General features: G+C 41.6%; 1 protein-coding gene across 1 annotated transcript in view; it reads left to right on the forward strand.

The window, feature by feature from the left end:
- CPXM2 (carboxypeptidase X, M14 family member 2) overlaps window positions 1-13692 on the forward strand; it is a 98846-nt gene that overhangs the window by 4812 nt on the left and 80342 nt on the right. The window contains exon 2 of the mRNA XM_042460996.1: window positions 7899-8000. Within this exon, the coding sequence (XP_042316930.1) occupies window positions 7899-8000 (102 nt within the window). The remainder of the gene's footprint in view (window positions 1-7898; window positions 8001-13692) is intronic.

Below are 13692 nucleotides of genomic sequence, written 5' to 3' on the forward strand. Positions count from 1 at the left end.
AAAATAAGTCGGTAGATAAGTAGGCATGTGAGTAGGTAAGTATGTAGGTAGGTAGGTAGACAGATAGACAAACATAAGAAATTCAATGTGACAGTTGCTGTCATTTCATGGCATTCCAGTCTAAGGGGCCCCCAGACATGTGCCTAGTGGTGTGCCTCTAGTGGTGCATCCTGTCAAAGATTTTCTGGTTCAAAATTGCTTGTACATCATATATTGTAGCTGTGTATGACTTAGTGGTTTGAGTGTTGGACTATGACTCTGGAGACCAGGGTTCAAATTCCTGCTCAGCCATGTAAACTTACTGGGCGAGCTTGGGCAAGTCGTACTCTCTCAGCCTCAGAGGATGGCAATGGCAAACCCCTTCTGAAATACTTGCAAAGAAAAACCCGTGATAGACTTAGGGTTGCCAAAAGTTAGAAACAATTTAAGGGCACACAATGACACCACATATGATAAACTGTTAGGCAGTGACTTGTAGGAAAGCAATATGAAGAATGATATATGTGGGTGTATCAGCAGATACATGGCAAATATAATTTCTAAACATGGGTACAGTGACCATTTAGCTGATAGGACTATTTCAGAAATGATCTGTTTCAAATCAAGATTAATACAGATATACCTTCTAGGGCTGTGGTGAGGATTATTTAGGAAATGGGGTGGGGGATGTTAGCTCATATGTTCCTGTGAAGTGCTGTGAACGTTTCCTAGCACTCTTTCCCAACCACAGCCTGAGCTGTTGGACTAAATTCCAATCACCCAAGGCCATTTCTCCTTCTGGTTGTGAATGATGGATGTTGTAGTCTACCATCTGGGGGCTGTTTCTGGAAAATTCTGTATTTAAAGCATTAAACAAATTCCAGGTTATTACATACCTCCTGACCCACCCTAAAAGGTAAAGGTAAAGCTAGTCCCTTGACTTGAATGTCTAGTCGTAACTGACTGTAGGGGGTGGTGATCATCTTCATTACTAAGTATTGTCTGAGGACTGCTCTGGTGGTCATGCGGCCAGCATGATTGCACCAAACACTGTTACCTTCCCACTAAAGTGGTATCTATTTATCTACATGCATTTGCATGCTTTTGAACTGCTAGGTTGGCAGAAGCTGGGACTAGTGACAGGCGCTCACCCTATAGTGCAGGTCTTGGGCCTTGAACTGCCAACCTTCCAGTCTTCCAATCATCAGAATTGGCATCTTAACCTCTAAGCCACCACATCCCAGCCCCATCCTTATTGTAGCATAAAACAAAATGTACGCCCTCCACTACCAATATAAAGATTTTCTTGGCAGGGAAAAGTTGCATATGAAGCTGTTTAGGATGAGAACTATGTTTTCCTTCCAAGTAAGCTTAGAATAAAAATATCTACCCACGGTTGCCAGATGCACTTTATTTAAGGGAACATTCCTTACTATGCAATGCCTCCTGGCCAAATGTCACTTTTCCATAACATTCCTGAGAGAAAGTGGGCATTTCAAACTGGATTATGTTTCTAATTTTTCAATGGTGATGTGCCAGACCTATAAATCTTAAAATACCTTTTGAGTTTTATGTGCAGTTTCCTTTCTTCAACTAAAACTACTTTCCTAGATTTGGGTCTGTTTTTATTACTGTCAACAAATATAATCCATTTCTGCTAATTTCCTGTTGTACTCTGAGTAACACTTCTAACAGGAATCTTCCATTCAAGTTAAGGCTTTTTATTGTCCTACACAACTTATGGAATTACCAGTTTAAATGCCCCCCCCACCTCTACCATTAGTTCAAGAAAAGATGCTCTTCCTTTTGCCTATTCTGGGTAATGCCATGTTTAGCTCTGTAAATAGGTACAGTTGTAGAGCCATAGTACATGCAATCCTATCTTAACCCTACTTATCTATTTCTCTGCCCTAGTAGTGTAAAGCAGTTATCGTATGTAAAAGGCAAACATTCTTGCCCCAGCCTAACATTAACCAAATGTTTTTATTATTTGTTGCCAATACCAGTGAAAGGATGGGCTGTTTGAAAGTGTGGGGAAATTGAGTAGGTGGAGGTGGAGTGTTGTGCAATCAATATAAAAATAAATAAATTGAAGTGCCATGTGTAAGATCAGTCTAAATTGTTTGAATAAAGGAGGGTCAAAACTAAATTAGAGGAGCTAGAGAAACAGGACATCACACCCAAGTGCCTGCACGTTCTCTATTATTCACTTAAAATGTTTCACATTTATGTCTTGTCACTAGGATACCCAAGGCAGATAATAATAACATTTATTTATAATGCCTTTTCACCAAAGGGTGGAACATTAGACAAATATACAGTAATCAAAATTGGTTGATAAAACACAGCACTATAAAATGCTAAAATACTAAACTACTAAAATAGTATAGTAATATACTAACAACAAAATCCTCATCAGTTGTTACCCATCTCAGACACCTTAGGCACACTCAGCAACTTGATCCAGAGAATCATAGAAGACCTAGGCTGACATCCTGTTTAATACTTATGAATGCATAAACTAGTCTAATGCATTTATAATTGTTTGGTATTCATGTTTATGATTGTGGCACTATTGTCACGATCATGAATTCCCCTCTCAAACCCATCTTAACATCCACCAGCCCTAACTAGGGCTTGTCTACATGGGTTATTTAGTCTGAATTCCATGCTTGCTGCATCCTGTTTACATGATGAATGGCCAAAACCCCAAATCAAGCACAGAGTGTTTTCACAACATCTGCACCCAATTTGGCCTTTCCTCCCCTTAACCAGAATTTTAAAACCTTACCTTTTGCTCCAGGTTTTTGGCTCTCTCTGCAGTGACAGTGGGAAGAGAGCCAACCACATGGTCCTTGTGGGCCACCCAGCATCACAGCTGTAAGCTTGAGTTGCTGTGAGATCAGCACGAGGCACCCAGTGTTGATAACATGTCTGGATGCCTCATAGTGACCTCAGCAGCAGCATCTGGGTGATGAACAGGGATTGAATGAGATGGCAGCTGCTCATTGTCACAGCAGAGAGCGCATGGGTAATGGAGGAGTTTGGGGGGAATTTGAGGACAAAATACTCTGGGTAGCCTGGAGTATTCTGGCCAGTGAAGACATGCCCCTTGTGATGGATGTCTGTCCTGCTGGTGACTGCGGTGCAGCAAGATGACATTAACTCACCCCACTGTAGATAAATGGAAGGCAGAGTTTGAAAATTTAATTGTGCTGCAACCTAATGACTGGCAGAACAGATCTCCATTGTTCAGTGTGGCTGCTGGCTGTTAAGGTAGATTTGGAGAGCTGGGTCAGAAGACCATACACAGTTATGCATTTGTAGCTAGGTCTGTGATGTAAGATCTTGACCAGTACTTAAAAACAATAGCTCAGCAAGACTTATTCCCAGCTGTATCCATAGCCCTGCCATCTTTGTTTCTAAATTTGTAGGATGTCATTGGCTATGAGTCACTTGCCAGTCTTGAATTTCTAGATAAGAGACAAATATACCCCAAGCTGTTTCATCTTTGGAGGTACCAAGGATCTGTGCATAATGCACAATATGTCAAAGACAAACTGGTTCCTTGTTTGCTATCTCAGGAGATTTTCAGATGGGGAAAAAAGTGGGAGTAAAAGGAATGGTCTCGGCATAGTCATGTGATCGCGCTGAAGATTTTCAAATGGCATTGCCCTCATCCAGTACTGCTACCCTGAATGAGCCAGCATGCTCCTGCAACAACTCATACATGGAGAACTGGTGTGAATGGATTGTCAATAGTGCCAATGAAGTGCGATTACAAAAGTGTGAAAGTTACTCACATTTCATTTGCACTATTGGGGGAGCAATCCAGGGCAATTCATTCATGTTGCTAGGATCAGTTTTGGAGTGGATTTCTGTCTTGTTGTGAGGTATGGGGCATGATTTTGTTTGTACTGGATACAAATAAGGTGGTAAAGTAATAAATTTTATTTTATTTATTTAATAACTTTTATTTAATTTCCTTGGTTGCAATGGTGAGAGAAAGAGAAGGAAGCCAACGCTGCAACATGGCTTTGGAACACATACACACACATCCCTGTGAGACTCTTTCTTTCTTCCCTCCCCATGTCCATCACTCTCCCCATTCTTCTGAGAGGGGAGAGGAAACATGAGCCTCCACAGCTCTTGGGTCTCCAGGGCCCAAAGAAGTCTGCCCCCCCCCCCCCAATTGCTCGACAGTAAGGAGGCTTAGGAATAAGAAAGGAGCAGAGGGAACCAAAGAAGAGAGACAGAACTTTATCACATGGGGGAAATAGGGCAATTCAAAAGGCATTATCCTGGGAAAGTCGTGAGATTGTGGCTAAGATTATCACATGACTTCATGATTAGAGAGGGCTTACTCAGGGAATAACCAGGGAATAACCAGCAACAAATCATTTATGCGGAAATCCCATGAATGATTTGTTGTTGGTTATTCCCAGGATAAGCCCTCTCTAATCATGATGTGTGTGATAATCTTAGCCATGATTGCACAACTTTCCCTGGATAATGTCTTTTGAATCCCCGATTTCCCCCGTGTGATAAAGTCCACAGGAAAAAAAGTGTTCTTCTTTCACTCCTCTCACCTTTGTCATTGCAACCGCCTGACTACTTACTAAGGCTGAAATCTCCGGCCCCTGAGCATGATTGCCTTGATAGCCTGCAGTGGGCTAGATCATAGTGTGAGGGGGGTATTGTTGCAAACCACCCCAGCAGAGGAGAGGAGGAAGGTGGTGGCTGGGGAGCCCATCTGCTTGGCTTAGAAGGGTCCCCCCCAACATACACAACACACACACAGGAAGAATTGGGAGGCTGCCTCGCTGCCTGGCTTACAGGAGTTTCCTCTCAAACACAAACAAGTGGGGGGCTGCCTCCTTGCCTGGATAACAGCACATGTGCACACACACAAAGTGGAGGGGCTACCTTCCCAAGAGCTGAAAGAGGAGACAGTGAGGGGTGAACCAAGAATGAGGGAGGGAGGGACGGAGAAAAAAGAACAGAGGGAGGCTCCTTCAGGATCTGGAGAAGAGCTATGGGCTGTCGCAATGTAATAACGATTCATTAATGGAGGTAAGTGGAACACAATTGTGATATTATTTTGTTTTTATGTGGCCATTATCATGCATTCGCATGACTCTGTAAAAATATCGATTGCTATAGTGCTACTGTTGCATTATCTTCCAATATGATGATTGTTGCTGAACTGGACCAATTGTGACCATCCCTTTAGATGGAATCCACACTAGCTCTCTGGCTGTGTGTGGAAGAGAAAATAAGAAATCAGCCATGTTCTTCTATTTGGCAGGGGTGGGAAAAATTTCCAACTCACAGCTTATTCTGATTTCACAACCATTCTTGGTGACATTCCCTTAGAAGTAAATAGCCACTGTGTTCATAAGAAGATTTATGATACACTTAGGAGAGGAGATGCTTTACTGGGTCACAAACTTTTGTATGAAACTGTCTGACTTAGTGTCATGTATCCCTGTGGCTATTGCCCATAAATACTTATGATGAAATGAACCAATTGATCCCTACTAGAGTTTCTTTTTGTGTATACTTGTTAATACATTAAACTGGTCTCTTGTTTTTTGTTTTGTTTTTTAAAGCAGATTGATATACTTAGGAGTCTAGTGCATGCATCTTGTTCCATATTGGTCCCAAAGTGTGTTATTTAGAAGAAAGGCAAGATAAATTGTCATATTTTCTCTCAACATTTCCATTTTTTAATTCACAAGTTCCTTCTATCCTGTTTGTGAAATGATTTGGAAATTTTGGTAAGTTCTTTTCAAAAACAAATTGAATTAAATTAAATCTGGCCAAATTCAATAGGTAGAGCTATTCCTGGTATGGACAGGATCACACACAACTTACCTGCCATGCAGCTTTTAAAGCTTTTAAAGAAGAAAAGAATCATAGGTGCTGTATAGACTGCCCAAAAGGGCAATCTGAAAAGTGCCTTCATTTGCTGCGTGGAAGAGCCTCAGCGGCCAAACCGCACAGCTCCTCCACACAGCAAAAAGAAGCTGCAAAATGCTGCAAAAAGAAGCTGCAAGAGTGGCACTATTACTTCCCTTGATCTAGACACTATACTGCTATTGATGCAACCTAGAATCGCACTGGCCTTTTTAGCTGCCGCATCTCACTGTTGACTCATGTTCAACTTGTGGTCTACTAAGACTCCTAGATCCCTTTCGCATGTAGTCTCGTTCAGCCAGGTGTCACCCATTCTATACCTATGCATTTAATTTTTCCTCCCTAAGTGCAGTACTTTACATATCTCTGTGTTGAAATTCATTTTGTTATCTTTAGCCCAGCTTTCTAGTTGATTAAGGTCATTCTGAATTTTGATCATGTCCTCAGGGGTATTAACTATTCCTCCTAATTTGGTGTCATCTGCAAATTTGATAAGTATGCTCCCAATTCTGTCATCCAAGTCATTGATAAAGATGTTGAATAACACTGGCCCCAGGACAGAGCCCTGTGGGACCCCACTGGTCACTTCTCTTCAGGATGAAGAAGAACCATTGCTGAGCACCCTTTGGGTTTGGCCGGTCAACCAATTCCAAATCCATTTAACAGCTGCATTGTCTAATTACTAGCTTGTTTGCAAGAATGTCATGAGGAACCTTGTCAAAGGCCTTAATGAAATCAAAAAAGAGATAACAATCATAATAACACAACACAACAGCAACACAAACTTCATTAAATACACAGGGATTCAAATCTAGACCTTCAAGAACAAAGGATTCTGTGGCTTTTTCCTAGCTAGGCAAATCTTTGTCAGATTTGCTTTCTCTGATGTTCCTTTTGTAGTTCAAATGTTAATGCCTTTGGTTATTGTGCCCTAATGAAGCCTTGGGAGTCAGTGTAGTGAAGTGATTTGAGTATTGCGACTGAGGCCCTATACAGACTGCCAGAAAATGCTGGCCTGTGGGTGGAGTCAGGATGCAGCATCCTGATGACGCTTGCCCTAACTCTGCCCCATGGCACCATTTTGGTGTGCACCAGTCCAGACAGCATGCTCCATCATGATGCACTTCCAGCACTGCATCCAAATGATGCAGCACCAAAGGGGTGCCATAGAGCAGCCGTGCCATGGCTAAGGCACCCTTTGGAGGGTGCAAAAAGGAGCCGCTTTTTGTGGCTCCTTTTTGTGCTTTCCAGAGGCTGGATCATGACCGCGGCGTGAGGTTGCTGCGGCCCCAATCCATGCCATGCTTAGGGGAAATCTGTATAGCTCTTAAGACTCTGGAAGTTGAGAGACCAGGGTTTAAATCCCCTCTCAGCCATGAAAATTCATATAGTGTCCTTGGGCAAGTCACACTCTTTCAGCAATGGCAATGGCAAATCCCCTCTGGAGAAACCTTGCCAAGAAAGTCCTATGACGGGGATGCCACAAGTTAGAGTTGACCTAAAGGCATACAACAGTGGCAGCAACAACAGCAATAAAAACACTACCTTTTCCTACCTTGGTCTTCCAGCTGTTGTAGCTTCTCCCCCCCCCCCCCCTTTGCTTATTTTCTGGTGTGTGTGAGGGGAAGGGTTCCTTTTTTCTTTCCTTGTTGAAACCAATGACGCTTGGGGAGTAATTTTGTTTATGTCTACTGAAAAGTAACCCCACTGAAGACTGTGGAATTGACTTTTGAAGAAACATGAACAAGATTGTATTGCATTAATAAAAATGGAATTATTAAAAGCTATTAAACTTTGAAGAAAACCCCATGTTTATATGACTTTTAGACTACAGTATTTGGCAAAAAAATGGAAATTCTCTGTTTACTTTTGGAAATAATAGGGTGGATGATGATGGGATTTCCCCCTCTTTGTTTTCTTAATTTATTGACTTGGTGTTATGTCATGGTAGCTTATATATGAGGGAAATAATATAACACGTTTCTCTTTTATTCTGTCAGCTAAAAATGGCAACAAGAAAGGTGAAAAAAGCAAGAAGAATAATGAAAGAAACCTGGATGGTGACTCTGAAAGGCGAAGCATTCACGAAGATATCCGAGAAAGTAAGCTAAAATCTTTTGGTCATGCTTTCCTTGAAACTGATAGGCTTTGTACTGCTCCTGTTGGAGTAGCACATCAGCATAACTCTAGGTTATGCTGCAGTTGCATTTTCTACAAGCTTCTGGAAGGAGGTGTCTAATACCCACTTCCTCGAGCTGTTTCCTGTTCATCCACACTGCAATGTGCTGGCTGTAAAACCCCTATGACCTGGAATGGCCAACAGAATGTTGCTCAGAACATTACTATTGTAGATGTACATTGGTGTAGTTGTATGTTCTGCTGGTTTTGCAAGGATCTCAGTCATAATAATAAAAAGTAGACACTTCAGTGGGATGGTTGCACTGTTGTCATGTGTTCATCCTGAAGCTTTATTTTCACTATTTATTTATTATTATTATTATTACTAGTTGTCGTTGCCACAACTTGTGTTACAGGTACTTTTGTGAATGGAAAAAACCCCAAATCTATTGCAAAGTTTGTTAAAAGTAAAATCATGAGGAGAAAAGAATATTCTGTTGCACTGGGTTCTAAACTATATCACAAGAGAGTCTGGTGTCACAAACTGCTCTTTGGAAAATACACTTAGTTCAAGTCTGCCTGCCCAGGCAAGGCAAAGCAATCAAATCTAACAAGGGGTCTATAGAACAAATTAGTGGGAGGGATATGCAGACAAGTAGTCAGAAGGAGCACTTCCACACTGCAGAAATAAAGCAGTTTGACACCACTTTAACAGCCATGACTCAGTGTTATCGAATTCTGGGATTTGTACTTTTGTGAGACATTTACCTTCCCTGTCATAGATCCCTGGTGCCCTACCAAACTACACATCCAAGAATTCAATAGTATTGAGCCATGGAAGTTAAAGTGGTATCAAATTGCTTTATTTCTACAATATGGCAGCAGCTATGATTCTGCCACAGTTGCATCCAATGGAATCTTGTGCTTTATAGTTTGGAAAGGCATTAACACTCTCTGAATGAGAATTCTAAGTACCCTTCCCCTAAACTGCAAATCCCAGGGTCCTACAGGATGGAACCAAGGCAATCTAAGTAGAATCATATTGCTATATTTGTGCAGTGTGAAAAGGGCAAAGGAGCCATTACCAGGATCAGAACTGAGTTAGCAAAGCTTGGTAGGATGTCTTTCACAAGTTGTCTCTCATGGTTGTTTCAAGCAATCAGCCTGTGTGCAATCCCACCTTTTCTGCAAAGGCCAGTTGAGAAGTAGGAACAACTGGGACTGGTCTAATTGTGCTACTGACGTGTGCCTTTCCGCTGAGCCACTCTCCAAACACACATACTTGTGACTTTGGCTGCATTTGCTGCCTTAACAGCTTGGGTACTGTTGTATGACTGAGAAGGAAAATAAAGTAAAATCTCATGAACTGGTAGAATAAAGCTTTCATGGGAAATAATGATTGCCTAATATCTCTAGAAACCTTTTAAGCCCTCTATTTTGGTATAGACTACTGTATTTTCTGGGGTATAAGACTATTTTTTAACCCAGGAAAATCTTCTCAAAAGTTGGGGGTCGTCTTATACACTGGATGTCGTATTACAGGGCAGGTGCTGAAACTTCCGAGCCGGACTGGAGAATCTGCGGTTGCTGCATATGGTGGGGGGAGCTCAAAAACGGCCGCGGCCACATCCCCACCATATGCGGCGATTGTATGAAAGCAGCTACCGCTCTGATAGTCTTGGAGACAGGGAGCACTGGGCAAGCAGGGAGAGCTGACCAATCTCAGCAGGCTTTGCATACAACAATGTTTCCTGCTAAGGACCTGCATGTCATAAGTATTTGAATTTAAATTATCATATTGAAATCTGATGTTTTTTAAATTTTTATTTGGTGTGCTTTGGAAGAGGGGTAGTCTTATACAGTGAGTACATCCCAAACTCTATATTTTAACTGGAAAAATTGGGGGGGTCGTTTTATATGCCCAGTCATCTTATACGCCGGAAAATACAGTAAATACTATTCATTACTTTATTATAACTAAGGATAGAAACTGCATTTTTAAAGAAAGCATTTATTTTAGATTGGGGGTAGTGTGACCACGTGAAATAAGGGACAGGGCTTCTGTATTTTTAATGATAGTTCAGAAGTGGATATTTCATCAGGTTACAAACAACACCATTCTGTGTATGTAGGTAGCTACCTACCTCTCCTTGGTATTCCTTCATAAAATTTGTAGAGTCCCCAGGTTTCTAAAAACTTTTGTATTGTATTTCCTTTAATCAAATTTGTTATTTTTTCTCAATTTCCACAATTTCCACAATTTCCACTAGTTTGCCCAACTAGTTTTTCCACTAGTTTGCCCACTCCAAACAGTCTGGCAATTGGTTTGTTTTCCAGTGTCTTGCCAGGACTATTCTACCTGCTGTTACTAAGTATCTATTTAGATTGCAATTTCCCCCCATTTATTTTCTTCATTTATCATGTTTAGCAAACATACGCTTCAGAGTCAGTTTGAATCTTAAGATCCTTTATGCCCATTTACTCATTTTGGACCAGAATTTATTAACTTTCTGATAGCTTCATAACAAGTTTTTTTTTAAAATGAAACAACTTGTTTCCCATATTTCCAACAAATATTATTGACCCCTTCCTCTGAGTCTGAGAGAATGTGACTTGCCTAAGGTCACCCAGTTTCATGGCTGAGTGGGAATTTGAACCCTAGGCTCCGGAGTTGTAGTACTACATTCAAACTGCTATGCCATGCTAGACTGTATGAACAAATAAGTTTTAGTCCCTTTATCCAAATATTTTCTCATTGGCACATTCTGATATTGTGCCTCAAATTCTTTGTCCAACTGATCATATATTCTTTAACTTGTTTATCTTCCATATCAAACCTACATAGTAGCTTATACATTTTACTAATCAGGTAACATTCATCTGTATATAGCAATGATTCAAATTCTCATTTTTGACCTTCATATTGTTTATCCTACCTATCTTCTCTTACCCTTTCTCTTACTTTATAATATGACAAGCAATTTAATTTAACCTCTTCTCTTTCTAGTTCTTGATTCTAAATTTAAACCCTTCTCTTTCTAGTTCTTGATTCTCCTTAATTTTCCAGCCCTCTGATTCTTTCTTCAGTATGTCTCCATATAGGTTGTCCAATTAACTGCTCTCAATTCACACTTACAAAAGGCTTCTTGCAGAACTCTGCTGTTTCATAATATTAAAACACACAGAGAGACTGTAAATGCCAATTTCACAATCGAGCCATTTCTTGTCTCCATTACTTCATTAAAAAGACTTCTGTGATTAATCTAAAGAAAAGCAAGGAAGTAAAGTGACTGGAATTGTTTTGGTTTAACATTACAAACACTGAAAAAGATGTATCAAGTCTTGTGCTGGCAAAGATAGGCAAGTCCTACTTGAATATGTTTCAAGTTGTATTTAAAAAGTCATAGTTATTCTTTCTTATCCACATGCTCATTTGTCATCAGGAGCAGTAGCCCTGGTGACCGTGAATGCTATAGAACCATTTGACATAAACCTTGGGTGGCATTTAGAATTTTCCATGTCAGTTACTGGAACTCATGCTAGATGGTGCCAACTGTCTGCTTTTTGGAACCACCAAGCTACATCAAGTTGCTATCACACTGACAACAGATATCAGTTAGCAGTTTGATAATACTGCTCTTGTATTTCCTTGCCTATTGGATGCATGTCATGTAGAGAAAGCTGTGGCAAGCAGTTCTAACTGGCTTACCTCCCAAGGCTCAGGCCTGATTAGCTGAAAATGAAGTGCTTTGCAGAAACTGTGAAAAAGCATTGGGGAAACAAAACAAAAAATGGCCTCTTGGGATGTGTTCATGTCCACCTTCTATTATAAATTCCTTTGGCTCATACTCCTGCATTTGCCTTTGTGTATGAAAAATAAAGGCTATAGTCAAGAGGACCCACCAATATGCTCTGAATACTTAATTTTTCTTTTCCCAGAAACTCTTCCCATCCTTCCTGACAAAGGTAAAACAATTTAGGAGAAAAGGCAGCTAAAAAGAAAGATTTAAAAAATCAAGCATAGTATGAAGAGAAGGTGTACATAGAGATTTTTCATCATGCCTCGTAATTCGGGAAGCCAGGATCAGCAAAGCCCATGAATGGAGAAGGACTCCACAATCTATGGGGACTCTCTAAATGTAGTGGAACCCTGCAAATCCTGTTGTGCAGTTATGGATACATAACATACAGTTACACATTTGTAAGTGCTACGTATTCATATGCCTTTACTTTAGCAGCTCTATCACATCTGGACTGAGGAGATTATCACATGGAGGATGGGACGTCATTGTCCCATCCCTGCCCCGTCCTTCCCATGTGATTGTGGGAAGGGCTTTCATACAATGTTGTGCTTATCCGGACATTGCGTTATTCAGAAAGTGCGAGTAACATTGATCACATGAAAGTCTTTCAAATGACATTGCACTGATCCTGTCATTGTCTTGTCATTGAAGTGGCATTGCCCCGGTATTTTGCATTAATGGGAATTTGCATTAATGTAGTGCCGATTCAATTACAGAATAATGACATGATCAGCGCTACAATATGAAATAATAAATAATAATAATAAAATCTTTATTTCTATCCCGCCCTTCCAAGAAGATCAGGGCGGCTTACAACAGTGCAACAAGTGCACACAAATACAAAGTTAAAAGCACATAAACATCAATATACAAAGTAAAAACAGCAATAAAAGCCCCATAGCCCGTCCTCATGGCCACGGAAGAGGAGGGGAGGCCCACAGGATCTTAATCGGGGAATGCCTGCTTAAATAGGAAGGTCTTGAGATCCTTCCTAAATTGGGCCAGGGTAGTAGATGAGCGGAGCTCGGTGGGCAGCGTGTTCCAAAGGGCTGGGGCAGCTGTAGAAAAGGCCCTTCTAGAAGTAGAAGCTAACCTAGCCCCAGGCACCTTCAGCAATTGCTGCCCAGATGTTCTGAGGGTGCGAGGCGGATTGTATGGGGAGAGGCGGTCCTTTAGGTATCCTGGGCCCAAGCCATTTAGGGCTTTGTAGGTAATAACCAACGCCTTATATTGAGCTCGGAAGCGGATGGGCAGCCAGTGAAGGTCTTTAAGTACAGGTGTTATGTGGCTGGTCCTGGATACGCCAGTGACCAGCCGGGCTGCCATATTCTGTACCATTTGGAGCTTCCGAGTTTGGTATAAGGGTTGCCCCATGTAGAGTACATTGCAGAAGTCCAGTCTCGAAGTTACCAGAGCGTGTACCACAGTTTCTAGGTCCCTCCGGTCCAGGTATGGGCGCAGCTGGCGAATCAGCCGGAGCTGATAACAAGTGCTCCTGACCGTCGCATTCACCTGAGCAGTCAGATGAAGCGACGAATCAAGAAGCACCCCCAAACTGCGTACGGAGTCCTTCACAGGGAGCGTGACCCCTTTCAGGACAGGTGGAACCACCGCCATTCCCGGACCGGGGGAACCTATCACTAGTACAGTACCTCCGTTTTCTCTGGATTCAGTTTGAGTCGGTTTTTCCTCATCCAGCCCATTACTGACTCCAGACAGGCCACGAGAGGAGAAACGCCATCCCCGGTCACTGCATCAGTCGGAGACATAGAGAAAATAATCTGGGTGTCATCAGCGTACTGATAACCCCGCGCCCCATGTCTCCGGATGATCTCTCCCAGCGGTTTCATGTAAATGTTAAATAGCATGGGAG

This window comes from Sceloporus undulatus, chromosome 3, assembly GCF_019175285.1.
Source record: "Sceloporus undulatus isolate JIND9_A2432 ecotype Alabama chromosome 3, SceUnd_v1.1, whole genome shotgun sequence".
NCBI lineage: Eukaryota > Metazoa > Chordata > Lepidosauria > Squamata > Phrynosomatidae > Sceloporus > Sceloporus undulatus.